The sequence below is a fragment of the Thunnus thynnus genome, chromosome 17 (assembly GCF_963924715.1).
Source record: "Thunnus thynnus chromosome 17, fThuThy2.1, whole genome shotgun sequence".
Taxonomy (NCBI): Eukaryota; Metazoa; Chordata; class Actinopteri; order Scombriformes; family Scombridae; genus Thunnus; species Thunnus thynnus.
This window is the reverse complement of record NC_089533.1, coordinates 23,600,149-23,621,593: the sequence shown is the minus strand read 5'-3', so window position 1 is coordinate 23,621,593 and position 21,445 is coordinate 23,600,149. Positions and strand designations below refer to the sequence as shown.

Here is a 21,445-nt window from a genome sequence, read left to right as displayed (position 1 = left end):
ATACATAATTTATTGAATTTCTATTAAAACACCAAGCTTTTCTAGTCCACTTGAAACTGTTATTTATTCTTTACCAGCTACCTCTTATTCTGTGACCTGATCAGGATCTTCCTGGATCAGGCTGTGGTTATACTGTAATTTGATTTCTGTTTAAAACTGGTGACTCCATAGGTCACATATTTTGATAGCTCTTACCACAAGTGGAAACTCCATAATATTTAAATAGGGTTACAAATTGTAATTGTGACATGGCACCTACCAGTATTTGGTCAGCAAATCAAATATTTCTTCCATTGTTGACCCTCTACTGTCACAACATTAGTTTATGTGTGTAGCCTAAACCTTTCTTCACCATCTCACAATTACTTTTGCAGTCATCCCTGTATGACCCAGAGGTTGCCATGTTTTCCCTGTCGGAGCTGGCGCCTCTGAACCAGCATCAAAGCAGGTCTAAATTGTTGAAGCCATGGTGGGAGGTCTTCATGGACTACTTGGTGGTCCTGATGCTGATGGCATCTGTTCTGGCCTGTACTGAGCAGCTGTCCAGGGACCGAGTGGTGTGCATTCCCTTGGATCCTCTTGTCACTGCAAATACTAGTGATCACAGGTCCTCAACTAGCAGTGATGTGGCACTGATTCCATCTTCAAAGCCCCCAACGCAAATTCCACGCAACATCAGCCCAAATCTTCATTCTACAGCTCGGGGTCGACGCACGCACCTGGTCTACCAGCAGTATGTTTACATTAGCCAGGTACTGTAATACTAGCTTAACTTGCTTCTTAAATGATGCAACAGAACAGGTGAAACCAATAAAATTATATATAATAATAATATAATAATATTGTCTGTCAAATCTCTTAAATGAGGTATTCGCTCATATTAAACCACCTGACCCTGCAGTTCCCCTCAGCTTTATGGAGCGACTTTCAGCTCGCTGTTTTGGTTTTACGGCCTTCAACTTTTCTAGTTTGACTCACTCTCATAGCTCTATAGTTAGCATTGTTTTTGGCTGCAGCAGGCAAATGTTTTCGGCAAAAAAGCTCTACACAGCACCAAATAACAGACAGTTAGCAACTAGCTGGTGAATATAGTGGAGCATTTAGCAGCTAAGAAAACAAATATTTTTCCCAGGATTTGGTGGAGACCAAAAACCGCATTAAAAGTAGACTGAATATTGGACTGACATTTGCTGGGTGGCCAGAAGCATGACTCCAAATGAATGATAATGTTGTAATTTTTGCAGCATGTATAAAAAGGCAACTTTTCGCTAATACATTCACCACAATGTTGTGTTTGTAGCTTATTTCACTGCCCCCAAGTGAACAAAAAATCTGTGATTGCAGTTTTAAGTGTCTATCCGTCTGTCTGTCTTTCTAGGTGTGCTACCATGAGGCTTTGCCTTTGTGCTCCCGCTTCTTTCCCTACATAGCCTTGCTGCAGTCTCTAGTGCTGGTAGCCAGCGGCTCCTTCTGGCTCCATTTTCCCCACACCTCTGCCCGCATAGAGCACTTCCTGGCAATCTTGGCAAAGTGCAGTGAGTCACCCTGGACATCTCAGGCCCTGTCCCATGCTGCCCAGCAGGAAAACATCCAAGAGAAGGAGGTGATGGAGGAGAGGCACCCACCTCAACCTCCTACCTCTTCAACTTCATCCTCATCACCAGTGACCCGCACAAGACGTTCAAGCATAGACTCGGGCACGGACAGCCCGCTTTTAAAGAGGTCAGATAGTACATCCTCTGCCGCCCCTCCCTCCCCGTGCCCTTCCACACTCTCCTGTAACTCCACTATGTCATCTACATCCCTCGGCTCCAGGGTGCACTTCCCTTCTCCCAAGCCCTCACTCATGGTTGACAGTCCCAGGCAGGGAATCAGTTTGGATAAAAGTGATGGAGAACAGGCCAGGGCACTGTTCGAAAGGGTCAGGAAATTTCGATCTCACTGCGAAAGCTCAGCTGTCATCTATAAGGTTAGAGATCCTCTAGCCCCAAAGATGTGCTGTATATATCAAATCATCTACTTTGTTTATTAGGTTAATTGATGAGACCTTTCCTTTTCACATTTTCTTATTCAAAGATGAAAATGTGTTATGATGTGACATTACAGGGATTTTTTTTTTATCGAACGTTGTCAAATTATTCATCATGCCCTCTTTCATCTATGCAGGTCTACTTGGCTCAGACGATTTTCAAATTGCTGATGGTAACGCTGATTGTGAGTTACACCATACCTCTTCTCAGCTCCTTCTCCTTCACCCACACCTGTTACCCTGAGGAGCAGGCCCTGGTGGGCTACACTACCTTTGAGTGTATCCATGTGCTCTCCTCCCTTCTACGCAAACTGCTGGTGGCCTACTTGACCTTACTGGGGCTGTATGGCATGCTGAACTTATACACCCTCAGTTGGATTTTGCACAGGTCAGGACTCACAATGAGTGCATTTGTGTATAATGAGCAGGATAAATGTGTTGGTGCTGTGACAATGCATTAAAAACAGTGTATCTTGATATAAACTTTAAAACCGCACCACTTAATATTTTTATGTCAACAATGGAAAAAATGACCATGTGTAATGTGAAAGGTATTGCTTGTAGTGTATTTATCACCTGATTCTGCCATTCCACTCAGCTATACGGAGTTTTTTAGCATTTTTCAGCTCATTGTGTTAGTTTTACGGCCTGCAACTTTGCTATTTTAATTCAGTGTCTCCGCTCATATCAACATCATTTCCAGCCATTTTCAGCAAGAAAGTCCTGACAAACCCACTGCACACTACCTGCTCAGAACCCAACAGCAGAAAGACCAATTTAGCAACCAACTGGTAAAAGTGGAGCATTTAGCACCTAATGAGCCAGATATTTCTTTCAGGAGTTAGTGGAGAGCTAAAAGGAGAGTGAATACTGGACTTACATTTCTAGAGTGGCAAGAAACACGACTTCAAACAAATGCCAATGTTGCTCTGTGTCAGCTGGACGAATAAATTAATTTTTGTGTAGTAATTGTTTGCTAAGATGTTCACCATATAAACTTTATTGAGTATGTTAATATGGCCAAAAATATCAATTAATGCATCTTTAATTGTTATCTAAGAACCATACCAATATTTTAGCCCATTTACCACAAACCTCATGAATACCTTACATTACAATTACAATTTGTTTTCCTACCTTTGGTTTCCATTCCATACTACATACTACTCCATATCCATAACATAACAAAATCATTATGTTCCATGGATTACTAATCTCAAATAAGTTTCAACTCCTTGACATTGAGTTTCATACTTTACTGAAGTGAATGTTGAGCTTTTGAAATTTGTCGGCAGTGACGTTAAGTGTAAACAATGGGCTAGAAACATACAAAATGTACAGTGAGAGAGAGGGAATGTGCACATACAAGTGTTATAGGGTTGAATAGGCTTATGGGTGTATAATTTTATCTGGTTGTTTAAACAAGATAAACTAGTCTAAATGTGAAAAGGTTGGTTAATAATTAGTTGAGATTTCTTGACTAGACAGGCTGTTATTGTTTTAAGGGCCTTTAAACAGAATAATGCCCATGAGGTTGAGCATGCCAAAGGTCTTATAATAGGATTAGAGTGTAATTCTGTGTTCTGGGCTGCAATATATTCTGTGTGATATATTTCTCATTCTGTTTTTTTGGTCTGTGCCCTCTTTAGCTCTCTACGGCAGTATTCCTTCCACTCACTGAAGGAGTTGTGCTCCCTGAGAGATGTCCCTGACCTTAGAAATGACCTGGCCTTTCTTTTACATATGTTAGACCAGTATGACCCTTTGCTGGCCCGGCGTCTGTCTGTTTTTTTGTCCCCTGTCAGTGAGAGCAGGCTGCTGGAGGAAAGCTTGGAGAGGCGCTGGGGGGAGGAGAAGCTGCGTGCTATGACTAGTGTGGACGCAAAAGGCTGCTCCAGACTGCAGCTGGTGGCCCTCCCACGCCTTCCTCCAGCCCTCTTCACCCTCAGCCAACTTCAGGTCCTCAAACTTGAGCTCATCACAGATGCCAGGTTTACTGTGCAGGTATCCAACATGACCTCACTCAGGTGAGTTGTACAGTGGTGAAGCCAGACTTTTACACATTTTAAAAAATGCCCATTGAATTAAATGTTATTTCCAGTTCCTAGATATTTTGTTATAATAAAAAAATCAAAATATAATTAGTCTTTTAATTGGTTATTCCTACAATAGGGAGCTCCATCTCTACCACTGTACAGCAGCTGTGGATCCTAGTGCACTTGGAGTCCTCCAAGAACGTCTAGAAGTACTCCACCTCACCTTCACTCAGGCGTCAGAGATCCCCAGCTGGGTCCTCTCCCTCCGCAACCTGCATGAGCTCCACCTCTCTGGTCGCCTAAGCAGTGAAGGTGGGGTGGGTCGCAGCTGGGCACTGGGGAGCCTCCGCCAATTACGTCACCTCCGTGTGCTGGTGATTCGAGGAATGTTACAGCGAATCCCCGGGGAGCTGTGTGAGGTGGCCAACAGCTTGGTGAGGCTGGAGATCTACAATGAAGGCACCAGGCTGCTTGTAATGACAGGCCTGAAGCGGATGTTCGACCTGACAGAGCTGCAGCTGCAGGACTGCCAGCTAGAGCGATTGCCCTCTGCCTTGCTGGCTCTGACCAACCTGCGGACACTTGACCTGCAGCATAATAACCTGAGAACTCTGGAAGAACTGCTCAGTTTGGCTCATCTGCGACGTCTTTCTTGCCTCAGACTTGCTTATAACCGTGTTCTGGCACTGCCAGCCAGTGTTGGTGTGCTTCGAGGCCTGGAGCTGCTAGACCTGTCCAACAACCAGATCCAGAACCTTACCCCAGCGCTCTTCACTCTTCGCCGCCTTCGTAGGCTCCTGCTTGCTGGCAACCTGCTAGAGGAGCTGCCTGCTGAGGTAAAGGCACTGCAGCTGCTTACAGAGCTGGACCTCAGTGGGAACAGACTAGAGAGTCTGCCCCCTGAACTATTCAGTAGCTGTTCAGAGCTGCGCATCCTAAATGTGGCTCACAACTCTCTAAGTTCATTACCAAGAGGGATTGCAGCTTTAAGTCAGCTGTGCAAGTTGGACTTGCGCAGTAACAGTCTGGAGGAACTGCCTGCTGAATTGGGCTGCTGCTCAGGGCTGCATGGAGGTGGTCTTCTGGTGGAAGACTGGCTGTTTCTGTCTTTGCCTCCCCAGGTGAGGGACTTTCTGAGCCATTCTTGCCCCCCCTCCCACACAGAGGGGCATTCCCGGCCAGAGTCAGACAGTTTCCCATACTTCTCGCCAACACAATGGAGCTTCTCCTCTGCTCTGGAATCACAGATATAAGACTAATGACTATCTGGCTGCTAACAGTATCCTACACTAATACCATTATTTACTGATAATACTGATATTTTAATGTTTCTATTTTTAATAGGAGTTATGCTTTTGGCTATTCTTTAAGAATGTAGTTTTACTGTTTGTACTTTTAATGTGACTCTTTAACAACCATAAGAGTATTGTTGCATTTACATTTTAGACCACATAATAAACATACTGCACATTGATTTTCTTACCACATTTAAATCAGTGTCAATCAGTGGCTTGTCAAAAGGTAAGAATGTACAAACCAAATGCATATCAATTCATATAACAACATATAAATTATTTGAACTGAATGGGCTAAAACACAGTTGAATAACAGATATGGGGATATAATTCTGTTCACTGCAATGTATGTAACAGGAAGTGGACAAAATATTTATAAAGGTAATATTTCTTGCACGGCTGAAGAAGAAAATAAATTTATTCGAAAGAAGGAAGAAACTGTGTATAAAATAAAAACAACACTAATAAAATAATTAATTCAAATAAGTTTAAGTAAGTAGCTGTTTGTCATTCTTCTTGTCACAGTTACCAAGTTGTCTCTAAACATATGAACAGTGTATAGGTACCTTTTTTGCCAGTAACATACACTAGATACATTGGTTTCTACATATACAAGTCCTTTTTACAGGCTACATCCCTCAGCGTGGAAACCAGTCTTTGCCCATGCAGTCCAAGGATGGGTACCGGATTTTATAAATAAAGTTGTATAAAGTATAAAATTTTATAAATTTATAGAATAAAAAAAAGAAAGAAAGGCTTGTCCATCTGAGCTGAAAAGATCGCTTCAAATGGAATAATATTGGTACAGGTTGCAAGAATATGGAGTATCATTAAAGTGTGTCCAATTATTTGATTTTTTGGGGGGGGGAAACATTTATCTTTTAATTCCTGTGCACATTTAATTATTTATGTATTCTTTTTTTCTTGTCCTTCATGGGCTTCCATACAAAGAGTCTCACACTGATGTATCCCGCGTCTTTGAACTGCGGTGGACTGCGGCATACCTTTTGTCCAATCACTGGCCCTCTTTGCCTTTGGTCCTCCAAATCTACCAATGACGTGAGCGCATTTCAACGGAGACGGGACTTCCGGCTACTCGTAAACCAACTGAGGCCTCTCCATGCGGTGTTGATCTATTGGACTCGTAGCTAACACCGAAACGGTAAGAATACAATATCAATTTGAGTTTTAAGATTGAGAGAGTTTTTAAGACTTTGATTTGCGTCTAGGTAGTCGTAATTGTTATTTATAGTGCCAAAGTTATAAAGTAGCCGCCATAGAATGAACTAGCATCCTTCATTGTTTGCTTGAGGGAGCTATTGAGCTAGCTAGCGTTTTGTAGCATAGCATTAACGTTAGATAGCCTAGACAACGCAACAAACCTTCTGATAATACTCACTAAATGAGTACCCTTGTGATTTCCCCGTCCTTAACCCATTCTTTCTAATTATGTATATGTTATCTGTTTGTTTTATTCGTATAATTCGGCTGGTTTGTTAGCGGAATAGCAGGTTAGCTTGCCACGTTAGCAATGGTTATGCAACACAATGGCTTTCCAGTGTAGTAAACGGCTCTGAAGCTAACGTGAATAATTAATCCGACAGTGCCGACTAAGCTCCAAGTATAGGTTTAATCTATGTTATGTCTATGATATTGTATGTGTTACTTTTTGTTTACAATGTACTGACTTCTATTTTGAGTCTATGTAATATGTGCGCTTTCGATTTATGCTAAATTCGCCGGTCTTTCGCTCCCACTGGCCTCACAGCTTATAATGGGGTTGTGGAGAGCACACAGCACTGTGAATGTACAGTGTAGGCTTTATATCAGCGCAAGTAACACTTTATATGAAGTCAAATCTCGAATCCATCTTGATATGATAACATGGAGCCCTTCTCATTTTTGCACTAACACGGTATCTAAACGTACTGAAAACGTGTGGTGAGACCTGGCACAAAGAGTGGCAACAACAGGTGGGCTTAGTTAAAAGGCCCCCAGACATAAATACATACGATAGATAGATACCAAAAGGAAATTAAAATGTTACAACAACCAATATATATAATATATATTGATACCTGAATAATCTACACAAGGTATATACATTTGATAACAGCAGCACATACGCAAAATATCAATCTGAAATACAACAGATGTGATGGACAATGTAATAAATAATAAAATAAAAGTCTGTCTTTAAACTCGGAACTCTGACTAGTAAGGGGGGATTGCTGCCATGATGAGCCTTTCAAAGACACAGAAACAAATGGATAACCTAACTTTGTGTTTTCTCTCTTCTAGACAGACACAATGGCAGAGAACGACGTTGATAATGAGCTGCTCGATTATGAAGAAGACGAGGAGCCTCAAGGAGCCCCTGAGAGCGCAGCCCCCGCAGGCAAGAAGGAGGTGAAGGGTTCTTACGTTTCCATCCACAGCTCTGGCTTCAGAGATTTTCTGCTTAAACCAGAGCTGCTCCGTGCCATCATCGACTGTGGTTTCGAGCATCCGTCTGAAGGTGAGAGCCGTTTGGTTTTCCTCACTGGTTGACTGTACATGCGCTACATATGGCAAACAGTAGGGTAGTTTCTGGATAATTTTATTAGGTTGAATATGTTAATAAATACTGTGTCCTTCTTCTACACAACTTAGCAGCCAACTTGGGCAATTCATATCACTGCAGCAGTCTGAAGGTCTTAATATGCTTACTCTTAGACACTGGATATAGGAATTTCTACTTGTTCCATCTGTGTTTTTTTTTTTTTAACATGTATGCCAGATTGAGTTAAGAAGACAGAGCTATAAGTGCATACTCTGTCTCACTTTAGAAGACATAGCCACTGCAGTGAGACACAGTAACAGTGTGGCAGGAGGTGGACTGGTTTTGCATGTCCTGTTAAATACTAGCCTGACTGTCACATTCCACATGCTCTGAACAATAGCTTCAAATAATTGCTCTACTGCCAATAACATGAATGCACTTGCTTGAATCTTTGTGTTTTTTGTTTTCTTTTAATTCAGTCCAGCATGAGTGCATCCCACAAGCTATCCTGGGCATGGACATCCTTTGCCAAGCCAAATCTGGTATGGGCAAGACAGCTGTGTTTGTGCTGGCCACACTGCAACAGATTGAACCTGTTGATGGACAGGTTAGTACATAAACTCGACACACAAGGTCTATGCATTGAATTGAGTAAGCATTGTCAGAAATTAAACAAAAATTGAGCTGTCTGATGGTCTTGGGCTTACAATCAAGGACAAGCCCAAGTTCTTTCCAGACTAAGTTGCATATAAAATAAAGGGTTAGGCTGAGTTAAAGGAAGTAAGTATATTTTAGGCATTCAACCTCACTAGCAAGATAAATGATGGTGATTAAAAGCTTCGACAAAAGTTAAATTAGGCTCAAGGTGGGTAATTTACCACTAATTTAACTGTTTAGTAAAAGCATCTAGTAAACAGTGATGAAATGCGAGTGGCCTTCACAAATAATAGTCATGTTATAATTGCTGTTCATTAAAATAATTACAACAAATTGCAAACTACACAATACTGTATTATTTATGTAGAGGTACACAAACCTTTGGAAGTTTCAGTATATTGCTTACAACCTGCAGCTTGCATTATTTTGTGCCTGCATGCATTTCTTGCATTGGAAGACAGTTGGATCAAAATGTAGTGTTTTGGCTACTTCAAACCATATCAAGATGCAATAAATTGTTGAAATCTAAAGTGTCTGACCCCACGTTGCATTTGTCTGCTCCACAGGTGTCTGTATTAGTCATGTGCCACACACGAGAGCTGGCCTTCCAGATCAGTAAAGAGTACGAGCGTTTCTCCAAGTACATGCCCACGGTAAAAGCAGCAGTGTTCTTCGGTGGCCTGGCTATCAAGAAGGACGAGGAAGTCTTGAAGAAGAACTGCCCTCACATCGTCGTCGGAACGCCGGGCCGCATCCTCGCTCTCATTCGGAACAAGACCCTCACTCTGAAGAACGTCAAGCATTTTGTCCTGGACGAGTGTGACAAAATGTTGGAGCAGCTAGGTGTGTTGTCATGTGTTAACTGACTTTTCTCCTCAGTTCTAATTCTAACATACTTTGATGTATTTGGTGAAGGCTTCTATCCTCCAAACAACATATATAAAATGAATCTATCAATAGTTATTTGTACCTCTGCAACTAAATAGAACTGATTAATTGACTAATATTTTTAGCTATATAGAAAAGTAAGGAAACTTGGCATTTCCAGTACCTGGACGAAAAATTTAGTTAAGGAAAGGAAGGAAACATCTTTTTTGCTGACCTTTTCTGTCTCTGAACTCTTGTTGTGTGACAGACATGAGACGTGACGTACAGGACATCTTCAGGATCACACCTCATGAGAAGCAGGTCATGATGTTCAGCGCAACATTGAGTAAAGAGATCCGACCAGTCTGCCGCAAATTCATGCAGGATGTAAGTGAACAATTAAATTGTTTTGTTGCTTTAAGTTCTTTCAACTCTAACTAGAAACTGCCCGGCTAACACTCTGTCATCCCCTGTACAGCCCATGGAAGTATTTGTGGACGACGAGACCAAACTCACACTCCACGGCCTGCAACAGTACTACTGCAAGCTGAAGGACAGCGAGAAGAACCGCAAGCTCTTTGACCTGCTTGACGTGTTGGAGTTCAACCAGGTAAACTGATGGAGCTATTTCATGGTGTTATTACTGTCCCTGCAGGACGTGGTATGTTGAATTATTTGCAATTTTTGGTGTCTGTCATCTAACTAAATGTCGATCTGTTTTAGACGTTCAAATTATTTAAAACTGTAATTGGAAACTTCTAATTTGCAATCTGAAGGACTCCCTTCAGAAGAGCTTGAGGTTGCTGGCCCATACTGCCTCTGCAGCAGTATTTTAATGTCTTTGCTTTGCCTCTAGGTGGTGATCTTTGTCAAGTCAGTTCAGCGCTGCATCGCTCTGTCCCAGCTTCTGGTGGAACAAAATTTCCCTGCCATTGCCATCCACAGGGGAATGGCTCAGGAGGAGAGGTAAACCTCACATACAGACATCTTCCTCTTGCATACCTACTCTCATAGAATATGCTCTATTGAGCTCTGAAGTATGTTTATGGAGCTTGAGGTTTTATCAGTTAACTCAACACATCATTGCCTTCAAAGGGAATGCAGTTCAGTAATGACCACAGCAGCTGTGTTGATAATCCTTTCTCTGGCTCTCCCCCCCACAGACTGTCTCGCTATCAGCAATTCAAGGACTTCCAAAGGCGGATCTTGGTGGCCACCAACCTCTTTGGCCGAGGGATGGACATTGAGCGAGTCAATATCGTCTTCAACTATGACATGCCAGAAGATTCTGACACCTATTTGCACAGGGTGAGAACTACAGAGGAGGGGGATGACTGCTCTAGTTTTTCTCTTTTAATATATGACTGTCCTGGGATATAGTCCTTTTTCACAGCAGATATTTTGACATGTCACATTAGGAAACCACTGCACAGGTGTTAATGAGGTTAATGGTGACTGGATTCCATTTAGCTGCTTCATTTTCAGGGTCCTGGTATTGTGCATGCTGGCTCACTGTCACACTGTCATAAGTTACTGGGACGCTTGAATACAACAGAGTCCATCATTAGTGGTATTAGCAACAGCTGTGCTTTTCCTACAATTACAAGTTGAGATGTCTACTGTGAAAAAGGCTTATTGGTTTAAAAGAAGTATGGTGGCACGCTGGTCATTGTGTACTATATTAAATGTTAGTACATGTGTTTTTAGATTTCACTCACTCATGCCTTCTCTGCCCTGGTCAGGTTGCCCGTGCTGGTAGGTTTGGGACCAAAGGCCTGGCTATAACCTTTGTGTCTGACGAGACCGATGCCAAGATTCTGAACGACGTGCAAGACCGCTTTGAGGTCAATGTGGCTGAGCTGCCAGATGAGATTGACATCTCCTCTTACAGTAAGTCTATTTCCAAATGCCTGTTGAAATGTAGTGTTGCTTGAAGATCTTAATAAAGTTAGCCTGTTGGGCTGACCTGTTGGAATGATTGTAATTTGCGGCTTTAAATGGATTCAAAGCACTTTACTATCAAAACAACATATTATCTTAATTGTTGTTGTTTTGTGTTTTGCTGGGCCCTTGAAGCCAGTGACATCTTGCCAGTTCTGGATTACCATACAAGATAATCAGCTGGTGTAATAAACCCATACGGTCATTTTGGCAACTCAAGACAACAGTTGGTGCTGCTATGTAACTGTGCAGCTCTTGACAAATGGAAACTGCCCCCTTACATGTTTAACCTGCTGGTGATAAGTTGGTATGCTCAGCTGTTGCTCATCGTGATCTTTTACATGGACTCATGTCTCTCCTCCTCTGTCCCCCTCTAGTTGAGCAGTCCAGATGAGTACTCCAGCCAAGCAGAAGTCTTCTTTCCATGGATCTTGTGTCTTATAGTTGGAAATAGATGTACTTCACTGTTAATTTGAAAGCTCTGCTCGTTCCCTTTGTTCACCAAACATTTATTTTTATTGTCAGTTTTGGGGACGGGGGGTATTATGGTTGATTTTAATTTGTCTTTTACTGTCTGTTTTTGCTCAATGAAATTAAAACTTTTTATAAAATGCCATTTCACTATTGTGATCTCTTGTGAGGCTATTGTCTCTACCCCATTTTCATTGATTTCAGTCTCCAGCAGAGCTTCAGGGAAACGTTCAGAGACGTAGTTCTGAGGAACATGTAAAAGTGATTTTTAGCCTTTTTTAAATGTTCAAACTAGTTTTTGTATAGGACGTTTTTGTGTTTTTGTTTTTCCCCCAATGCAGAAGAGTTGATCTTTACAAAGTAATCAAGTAGTCATGTAGTGACATTTAAGTAAAGACAGGATTTTAGATCACATGGCAGCTCTTTGTTTGAATTTCCAATTGAATGCCTCCAATAAATGACGTCACCAAGTAGAGTCCTAGTAGTGAATTTGCAAGTTTTGATACAAGTATGTCATCAGCGCATTGTATAAAATAATTGATGCTTAACATGTATCTGTTGGTATCTTGTTTTTGAAGTAAAACACAACTACACAAAAACATGACATTAATTGTATGTGTGTCCATTAAATGAGCAAAAACTTTGTATGGAAAAGTCAATGAATATTGCACTACAAGCAACCAACCATTGGATGAATTGCCATGAAATTAATATACAGACCTTCATGGCTCCCAGAGAACAAGTTTCTAATGTGTTTGTGTGTGATCCCCTGACTTTACATCTAGCACCATCATTGGTTGAAAACTTTAATTAGTCCAGTACTTTGGTTTATGACCAAATAGCTGCAAAACTGGAGACATTGCCATCCGCCTCAGCTGTACTTTGTGTAGTGCTAATTTGTGAATATTAGCATGTTAACACGCTAAACTCAGATGGTGACAATGACAAAACCTTATACCTGATAAATGGCCTGTGAACATGCTGATAACATTTAGTTCAAGCACTGCTGTGCCAAAGTACAGTTTTACAAAGCTGCTAGCATGTCTGTGGACTTAAGATTGGGTCATTTATCTACATGATAAGGAAATAATCACTTTGATAAGTGCTCAACACCAAGTGTAGGAGTGAAAATGTCTTTATTCAAAACTTTAAAATGACAAACTCATCCAAACCCTAATCAAATGTGTGTTGGCCAACCGGTTTTTAATAGAAGTAGTTGTGGAAAAACATGTTAAATTGATTTTAACATCTTTGTGAATTCCTTTTTTTTTTTTTTTTTTTTTTTAAATATACTATTAAAAAGCACGACTTTATTATTACAGATGGTGTTAATGTACACTTTTAGACATACAATCATCATGCTTTCAAATTGGCACTTACTGCTCATAAAGGATCTGAACCTTGCCTCGTTCAGTGCTAAACTATACATGGACTACTTCAGTATAACTCAGTAAAAGGATTGGCCCTTATACAGCAGATACAACTACAAAAGAAGGTAACAACGCATCTGTACATAGCTGCTCTATAGTGTCCTTTTAACAAAACTAGACAAACAGTACCAAAACCACAGCATCTACATAGCCAAATAGCAATGGCAACATGGCAAACATTTATCAAACAATTTTCACCTGTAAAGTTTAAAACCTCCTAACACGGTTGTAAGGTTTCGAGGCAGCAGAATCTCTTAACTAAGAAAGCCTATTGTAGCCAAGAGATGGTAGAAAATGCAAATATTTTGCAGTTTCATAGAAAACTGCAAAAGCATCTAAGCCACTATTTTATGGCACAACAGAAAAACAAACTTTGAAATAATAAATTGGTGCTTCAATAATTCAGAATCACCAGTGTAAAATATTTATTTGGTTAAGATGAAAATCAGTTTGAAATGACTTCTTCATCCCTCTGTATTACATTGGCATGAGATAAAAGATTAGGTCATGATTGACAGCTGTCGTAAGGTGCGTGAACTTAAACCCACGTCCCGGTTAAGTACGATGCTTGGGTTCTTAAGAGTCTTCCCCTCCTTCAAACCTGTCCTTGGAAACAGGTTCTTGTTGACCTCTGGCAGCCTTGGCCCCGTCCTCTGCAGGGCCATAAAGCTCTTCTCTGTCCCTGACAGTGATGTCTACCGACAACACAGCCTTCCACAGCATTTTTCAGAAATAGACACTACTTTAACACGAAGAAGCATGAGTTATTGTTTTGTTTCAGTGAGCTTGCCTGCATCGGTTTGCTGCTCGATTACAGGCCAGATTGGGCAGCAGAGCGGTTCCACCCGCCAGTCACAAATTACATGTTTGCCTCAGTACACGCAGTTTTCAAATTTTATTTTTATAGCATAGCAGTAAGTGGCTGATTTTCTCTCACTGCCCCTCAGAGTCAGGATTGTAATTTGCACAGAATTAGGCGGTCGACTTCTTGACGCCAGAATCCCAGGCTTGTTCTTCTGGTGCTTGCTAAATGTCTCAGTTTCTTGTGGAGGCAACGCAGGGGATGAGTCCAGCTGTGTAAACAACCTTTGACATATTCCCCACTAATGCGTACAAAGCCTCAACCCATCAGGTTCAACTCTGACTTTTTCCAGTACATACCGCCTCTTCTTCTGTAGCCTTCATCATCCATCATTAGATATGGCTTTCTGACCAAGGTGACCTCTGATGTGACCCTGGGGTCAAGCCCCAGATCTGTGGGAGCTCTCCTCTCCCTCCCATGGCTGACAGCTCTCAGCTGTTTTGTCCCTCTCAGATCCCCGTTCAGCCACGCTGATGCTCCAAACATAGCAGCGCCGCCTTCCCTGGTGGCAGGCCACTTTGTCATCATGTCTTTCTCAACAATAAATACCAATGAATAAATACCATAAAAAGACACGAGCTCAGAGCATCTGAGATGCTCCTCCATCTTCTCCTATCACCATCCCAGTCTTTTCTGTCAAGTCCTCTCCATGAGTCTTCATTTGGTTTATTAATACTCAGATATCGGAGTGCACAGACTGGTTTGATATCTGGCTCCAAAGAAACATCAGACCAGCTGTCTATAAGCTAGTCAGACATGTTGCTCAGTAAAAGAAGTCACCAACAGTTAGGCTTATGTGTGGCAGCTTTTGCTCCATCATCCCCAACGAAAGTCTCAGAGTTCAAGGGACATTTGGTGCGTGGCAGCAACATGGTGGCTGATAAAATCCACGTTTTCCATAAAGATTTTGTCGCAGTCTGAAGAAGTCTGGCCGGTCCAGAATCAACTTTTTATCTACTCTAAAGCAGGGGCTGGTCACTTTGCTCTTTCCAAGTTGGAGATGCGCCCAACTGATTCATTCTTCTTCTCCCCATTCCTCCCCAAATCATTTTCCAAAAAAGATGTTTTGACGTGTGCACCTCGCTTGCGTCTACTCATAGATACACTACGGACAGCTATTCTATAATGGGGATTGCTAGGGGGGGAAGGAAAAGTCTTTTTTTTTTGTGAAGGAATGTAGGTTGGGGGGATGATACCACTAGTCGATGAACTTGTGTGTGTCTCCGTAGAGCCATCGCTGCGGAGGCATGGCGGCCTCATTGAGGTGGTTGCACTCGTCACTGCACTTGCAGGACTGGATGAACATCACGGACCTGTTGAAGCGTTCGCCATCAGGGCAGGCGAAGGTCACGCTGGCGGTGCGTGTGCGACGGGGTGAGCAGCAGCGGCCATCCCTACACACACCACAGTAGTTGGGCCTGTACAGGCGAGTGCTCCTGCAGCCAGCGTAGGACAGACGGTGTGGCTCAGGGGCCTTATGGGTACGAGAGCACTTCCTTCCTTTCTGTGGAGGGAGAAAGACGAGAGAAAATAAAAATCTTTTCTTTGGCAGCCTCGATGCTACACACTAAGCAGAGATGTAGAGCAGGCTGAACGCTGCTTTCCTGTGAAAGCTTTTTAGGATCACAGCAACGTGAAATAACTCATTATCCAGGCACAGAGACATGAAAAACAGAGTTAATGCAGTTGAGTACAGAGACAGGGAAAAACAAAATAAAAGTCAGAGTAACAGATAAGTGCCGGAGAGAGGAGCATGCCAACAATAGTTAAGGATTGACACTGATGCACATTAACACCCACAACAGCTCTGCAAACACTAGGAAAGCACAGTGAAACAGGTGCATAACAACCCATCAGCCTCATGAGTGGCTGATGGCGGAAGGCAGAATGTTCCTGAGGGTGTTGTGTTTGAAATGCGAGAGAGCAACAGAGTGGGTGAATCGAGTGCTCTTTAAATCACACAGCAAAGAGCCACTGAGTGCAGCTGACAGCCACAGTGTCGCAGGTTCAGTGTGGGAGTGCTCCAAAACCCACAACCCCCGCAGACAAATTAAGGGGGGAGTTTGTTTCACTGTCACATCTCTGAAAAGTTCTGGGATTGAAGCCTGTGTAAATGTATTTCTGTTGTGTCATGTATAAAGGACAGCTGACATGATTTTCAACAATTCAACTTAGAAATTAATTAATTTAGAAATAGTGAGGTCATGAGTCGAAACCCCCTCAGTACAGCCCCTCCTCAGAGATTCTGACCAGACATTAAAAGGCTTCTTTTAACTATTTGGATATTTCATTTTTTATTTTTAGGAGTGTGAAAGATTTGAGGGCTGACCAATATTCTTACAATGAAATTTAAATTGCAAAATAGGGCAAAATTGGAACCATGCAGACACATGGTCTGCATGGGTAGAAACAAGATACATTTTTACCAAGCTAATTATAATTATGGGATGAAAACAAATCTGATAAAATGATGCAGTTGTTTGTTGTTACTTTTTGAGGTTCCCCCGGGAGTCAGTGAAAAATCAGAGAAGACTCACAACCAGATTAGATTTGCAGTATTACTATTTTAAACTACTCACTAATGCCCAAATATTATCATCATATTGAAAAGTTGTGTTATATTTTTTGTTAACAGCTGCATAGTTGCTTTAATATTTGATTTAAAACATGGGATCAGCCTTCAAAATACACACTACATGTATGTTTTTATGTTAACTCAGCCCAAGTTACTAACCCCAGCTTTGTCTTCATCCTGCTGGGGATGTTGCCCACACAGCAACAGAACCATGAATAGATGGAAAGGGTTCCAGCTACAGAACGATTCTGGGGCAGGGCGCTGTATACATGCCATGATATTAATACCAATCTGACCCCTGGAGAGCAATCCTTTCCTAAATCTATTTAGCATGGTGGCTGGACTGCATGGTTGTGGGCCATTAGAGGAAGCTCTGCTTTTATCCCCTTTATGAGAATCTTAAAAGCACCACAAACACATTCCTCACCTTGACAGGGATAGACATGGAGCTGCAGGGCCGAATGTTGCACAGACGCGTCTCCTTGATCAGCTTACACCGGGCATTGTCATTGGTAACACGAGAGGAAACGCCCATCCCGCAGCTCCGAGAACACTGGGACCAGGAGGTGGTCTGAACCACACACTGATCTCCCACCTGCCTCCACGCTAAGAGAGAGAACGAAAGACAGGACGTGTGAGGGAGAACAACAACGGATCGTGCAAAACATGGAGAGTCGGAGAAAGAGTTTAGCAAAAGTAAAATTAGGGGGGAAAGGGCCAGTGGGAGAGAGAGGGAAAAGGAGAGGCACCGAGAGATGCAAAGCACACTAGCCTCATTCACTGAACAGGCAACACTGACGCATAGAGAGGGTGATTACAGAGAGGGGAAAGCTGGGTGACAGAGGTATGTGCTGTGTGAGAGCTGTGTGTACGAGGGAGAGCACCTCTGGTGTGCAAGGAGCCAGTGGAAAACAAGCCTCACATAAATGCTGACACACACACACACACACACACAAGTGCAGATGCAGAGGGAAAGGCTCACAGTGGGGCCGTTTGTGTGTCAGGGGGCTAAAATGGCTAAAACGTAAACATGATGCTTTACTGCGTAGAGGAAACAGACGGCACTCTGAGGCGACATCGTGGCACCTTCTCTTACCCGCCAGGTGCTTGTGTCCACGTGGCTTGTCCCACTTGCGCCCCACCTCCACCAGCTCGTTGCCCAGGGTGTCCTTCTCCTTTTTGGGTTTGTAGGGGTACAGCTTCCGGTAAGGTTTTGGATATGGCTTTGGGTAAGGGTAGGCCGGGTACGGAATGAAGGGATAAGGCGGGTAAGCTGGAGGTTGGGGTCGCCGGTGCACTGGGGGCACAACGGTGGTTCCCTTGTGGCACTCGATGCTGAGGCAGCACTGGCCTGGCACCTTGACCAGCTGCGGGGTGGGACAGGAAGGGGAAGCCAGGGGCACATGGCTGGGGCATAGGGGCACGCAGCCCACCGCTCCATCGATGCAGGTGCACTGGTGCTTGCAACCAGCACGGAAATTCTCGCCATTTTGATAAATCCTTCCGTTGTATTCGCAGGAGCGGCCTTCTGCCTTCGCTGAGGGGAAGGAAGAACACAAGTTAGTTAAAATATTGATCTAAAGGAAACTCTGAAGCATCAAGAAGAACGAATAAACAAGAAGAGGCTCATATGTAAATGCACCTTTAATCTGCATAAGAAGAGAGAGGGACTGAAACACTATCTCCAGATTTATGAAGCAAGCTCTATTCTTAGACCAGAAGGGAATTTTGACTTGTTTACAGTCCTTCCCCTTCGCTCCCTCAGTGGGACTCCCCATACAACACCCCGGATACCCCCCTTTATATAGAAACACCCCCAAATAAACACACATATAAAAATACCTCTGTGTGTGCGTGCATGTTTGTGTGTTTCATGGGGCTGTTTGTGTACACACTGAACTACTTATATAAATCCTGGACTTGGCCAGTTTTCAGTCGCAGCTCCTGAAGGTGCTCTGTTTTTGAAACGTGGCACAGGCTTCAAACCTCAAGCCCCTATCAAAGAGAAACTCCAGCCGTTTGGCTCGGAAGCCTAATTCCCCACCCTGAAGTTACACATTCCCTCACTCAACCCCGAGCTAAACCCCAAACTCTGTACCCAGTCTGTCCCCTGCTCTCTTTCGGCCTCCCCACTGCTCCTCCGCTACAGTACATACCCCTGCAGATGCCGTGGGTACGGCCGACATCATTGCCATAGTTGCACTCCAGGCCTTTATGGTGGTCGCAGGGCCGCCCTTCGTGACAGTCCTGGTTGAGCTGGGCGGCGCACACCTTGCAGCAGCCGCAGCCATCCGGGACTGAACTGACCCCTGGGGGACAGGATGGGGGACCTGCCGGGCACTCGCATACCACTGGACAGCCTGCAGTCACCTACAGGTGGGGGACATATAGTACAGTCATGGCTGAGACTGCTTAGTGTGCACTAACCTGAATATGAGAAAAAAAAATCATACAGTACAGTTTCCGTGTGAGGAGGAGTCACATTGGAACCAAGCAGGACAATAGTTTGACTCATGTTACACAGATCACAGAAATTCCTCAAAGTGTGTGTGGCTTTAACATTCGCTGAATACCCAGCACTGTCCCAAGCCCCACAGGGATATCTGTAACCCTCTGTCGCCTTCCGCTTGGCATTCGCCGGGCAAGCAGGGATGAAAGAGACGTTCTCTGACCCCAAAAAAACCCCACCTCCCTGCTCCTACATCTTTTGTTTCTCATCCCTCCCACCCACCCCCCCACTCTTTCTACACATACATACACACACATACACATACAGCAGAGCCACTCCAACAATTCCCAGCAGGTATTGAGATCACAGGGAACTGTCTAACTGTCCACAGTCAGATCACCCAAAGGGATCCCTTCCTGACTCTGCCACTCTCTCAACCCAGGCCAGGTCCCAGTGTGCCACTGCAGATTAAATACAACCACGGAGCAATTCTCCCTCTCTGGTTTCACCTACTGTTGGGGGTCTCAGGTGGGTATGAAGGCTGGGTGTGACATTACACAATTCAGTGACAATAACTTTCCATTTTTAGCATTATAGTTGGATATAGCGCGGCACTTGAAACATCCCCTGACAGAACATCACAAAATATTCCTGTAGATATTTATAGTCAGCAGTCAGTTCATATTGACCTGAAGAGTATTTTTATCCCCATTGGTATAACTGTAGGGTAATATTACTGTAGTGTCATGTGGACATCGTTGGTAAAAAGGTGAATTGTCAAAAAAGTTTCCCAAAACCTGACAGACCGAATAAACACAAGTTTGTTCCAAGTGGGCGCCACCTGGACATATTTTTGTTGTTGCATCTTTTTATTTAGATTGAAATGAGTGTCTAAGCTGTGAATAAGGAGGTAGAAATAGGCAGCAGTGGAATGTAACTGAGTAAATTTACTCGAGTACTTTACTACAAACTTGAGCTACTTTACCTGAGTATTTCCATTTCATGCTACTATACTGCAGTTCAGGGGGAAATATTGTACTTTTTATTCCATTACATTTATTTAACAGTTTTAGATACTTTGCAGATTTAGATTTAACATACAAAATACATGATGAGATGCTAAAACATGATGTTATTGATTAAACTACCAAACAGTATTTAAAATAGCTAAAATTGCTCCACTTTGATGAACTACAACAGTAAAATACTAATTACACGTTAATACATCAGTACTAATAATCCGATAATAAAAAAATATATGTAATGTATAACACTGGCTTCTTTTACTTTTGACACTTATTGCTAATAATACTTACGTGCTAAGTGCCATTTAAGTGTTTTTATATTGCAGTATTGCTACTTTTACTTAAAAATTAGAATACTTCTTACACCAGAGAAAATAGGGTGTGTGAAAGTTTAAATCATTTTATCCTTAATTTTCCTGATTTTTATTTTACTTAGGACCCCCTGAAACACTCCTCGAGGTCCTCAGGTGGTCCCAAAACCCGACTTTGGGAACCAGCACATGTTAGGGCAGATTCCCCGCACATACAATACAATAAAACATTGAGTGATGAAGGCAGAAGGTAAGTGTATAGTGGTCACATTGTTATGAACTGGCGAGGAGCTGATTTCATCAGACAGCAATAAGATGGATGGAAGACTGAGCTACATATTAATGTTAACAGACGACAGCAGCTCAAATCTGCTGGAGCCGCACTTACAGTACAGGCACGTGAGTCTTTATTCCTCAGTGTTTACATGAAGCAAAATAAACTTCATACACTCACCAAACCGACTGTCACCACTTGCAGGACAGCAAATAATAGCAGTATCCCCATGCTGCCAGCTAGTTCACATAGAGGAAGATAAATTGTTTAAAAAAAAAAAGTAATTTATATCTCAGAAAAATAAATCCTCCACGCGCTCAGGAACAATGGGTTTTGTCCACAAAGATTAAATCCGTCTAGCACAATGATCCTCAAATGTCTTCCATCACTTGTAAATTTTCATCGATCAAAGTTTGAGGCTTGTTTTTATATGTGCCCCCTGCTTTTTATGGCAGCCACGCCCACCCCGGACCTCCTTTAACCAATTAGGACGCAGGCGCGAGGCCAAGGTATCCCAACAGGGCGCGCGGAGGGCGGGGCGTGAAGCTCCAACACGGAGAGCTGAGGTTCAGGTGGGGGGCGGGGCCAAGCATGAATGCAGTCATTCATAAAAATTCAGAATTACTACATTCCAAAGAGGACCTGGCTTTTGGGTGTTTATTTATTTATGTTTGAGCGAAA

General features: G+C 42.8%; 3 protein-coding genes across 3 annotated transcripts; 2 read left to right on the top strand and 1 right to left on the bottom strand.

Moving 5' to 3' along the window:
* Nucleotides 1–380: 380 nt before the first annotated feature.
* Nucleotides 381–5,805, top strand: si:ch211-106h11.1 (volume-regulated anion channel subunit LRRC8D). Its single transcript, XM_067616506.1, has 5 exons — nucleotides 381–752; nucleotides 1,379–1,969; nucleotides 2,167–2,417; nucleotides 3,679–4,056; nucleotides 4,202–5,805. Exons 1-5 carry the CDS (start codon nucleotides 402–404, stop codon nucleotides 5,316–5,318), a joined length of 2,688 nt encoding a protein of 895 aa, XP_067472607.1. The 5' UTR covers nucleotides 381–401; the 3' UTR covers nucleotides 5,319–5,805.
* Nucleotides 5,806–6,386: 581 nt separating this feature from the next.
* Nucleotides 6,387–12,481, top strand: ddx39ab (DEAD (Asp-Glu-Ala-Asp) box polypeptide 39Ab). Its single transcript, XM_067615713.1, has 10 exons — nucleotides 6,387–6,522; nucleotides 7,662–7,878; nucleotides 8,382–8,509; nucleotides 9,126–9,402; nucleotides 9,695–9,813; nucleotides 9,905–10,036; nucleotides 10,283–10,392; nucleotides 10,590–10,734; nucleotides 11,169–11,316; nucleotides 11,745–12,481. The coding sequence occupies exons 2-10, from the start codon at nucleotides 7,671–7,673 to the stop codon at nucleotides 11,759–11,761; spliced, it is 1,284 nt and encodes a 427-aa protein (XP_067471814.1). The 5' UTR covers nucleotides 6,387–6,522; nucleotides 7,662–7,670; the 3' UTR covers nucleotides 11,762–12,481.
* Nucleotides 12,482–12,957: 476 nt separating this feature from the next.
* si:ch211-106h11.3 (CCN family member 1) lies at nucleotides 12,958–21,175 on the bottom strand. Its single transcript, XM_067615714.1, has 5 exons — nucleotides 20,945–21,175; nucleotides 18,862–19,075; nucleotides 17,802–18,242; nucleotides 17,133–17,311; nucleotides 12,958–15,634 (listed from the first exon to the last, which is right to left on the bottom strand). The coding sequence occupies exons 1-5, from the start codon at nucleotides 20,993–20,995 to the stop codon at nucleotides 15,329–15,331; spliced, it is 1,191 nt and encodes a 396-aa protein (XP_067471815.1). The 5' UTR covers nucleotides 20,996–21,175; the 3' UTR covers nucleotides 12,958–15,328.
* Nucleotides 21,176–21,445: the final 270 nt, after the last annotated feature.

What these genes read in the sequence shown, in the direction of transcription:
- si:ch211-106h11.3 (XM_067615714.1), bottom strand. Translation starts at nt 20,995, where the DNA reads ATGGGGATACTGCTATTATTTGCTGTCCTGCAAGTGGTGACAGTCGGT. An exon ending in TGGACACAAGCACCTGGCGG is followed by an intron (nt 17,312 to 17,801) that starts GTAAGAGAAGGT and finishes TCTCTCTCTTAG; the next exon opens with CGTGGAGGCAGGTGGGAGAT. An exon ending in CCATGTCTATCCCTGTCAAG is followed by an intron (nt 15,635 to 17,132) that starts GTGAGGAATGTG and finishes CTCCCTCCACAG; the next exon opens with AAAGGAAGGAAGTGCTCTCG.
- ddx39ab (XM_067615713.1), top strand. Translation starts at nt 7,671, where the DNA reads ATGGCAGAGAACGACGTTGATAATGAGCTGCTCGATTATGAAGAAGAC. An exon ending in TTTCGAGCATCCGTCTGAAG is followed by an intron (nt 7,879 to 8,381) that starts GTGAGAGCCGTT and finishes CTTTTAATTCAG; the next exon opens with TCCAGCATGAGTGCATCCCA. An exon ending in GGAATGGCTCAGGAGGAGAG is followed by an intron (nt 10,393 to 10,589) that starts GTAAACCTCACA and finishes TCCCCCCCACAG; the next exon opens with ACTGTCTCGCTATCAGCAAT.
- si:ch211-106h11.1 (XM_067616506.1), top strand. Translation starts at nt 402, where the DNA reads ATGTTTTCCCTGTCGGAGCTGGCGCCTCTGAACCAGCATCAAAGCAGG. An exon ending in AGTATGTTTACATTAGCCAG is followed by an intron (nt 753 to 1,378) that starts GTACTGTAATAC and finishes CTGTCTTTCTAG; the next exon opens with GTGTGCTACCATGAGGCTTT. An exon ending in CTCAGTTGGATTTTGCACAG is followed by an intron (nt 2,418 to 3,678) that starts GTCAGGACTCAC and finishes TGCCCTCTTTAG; the next exon opens with CTCTCTACGGCAGTATTCCT.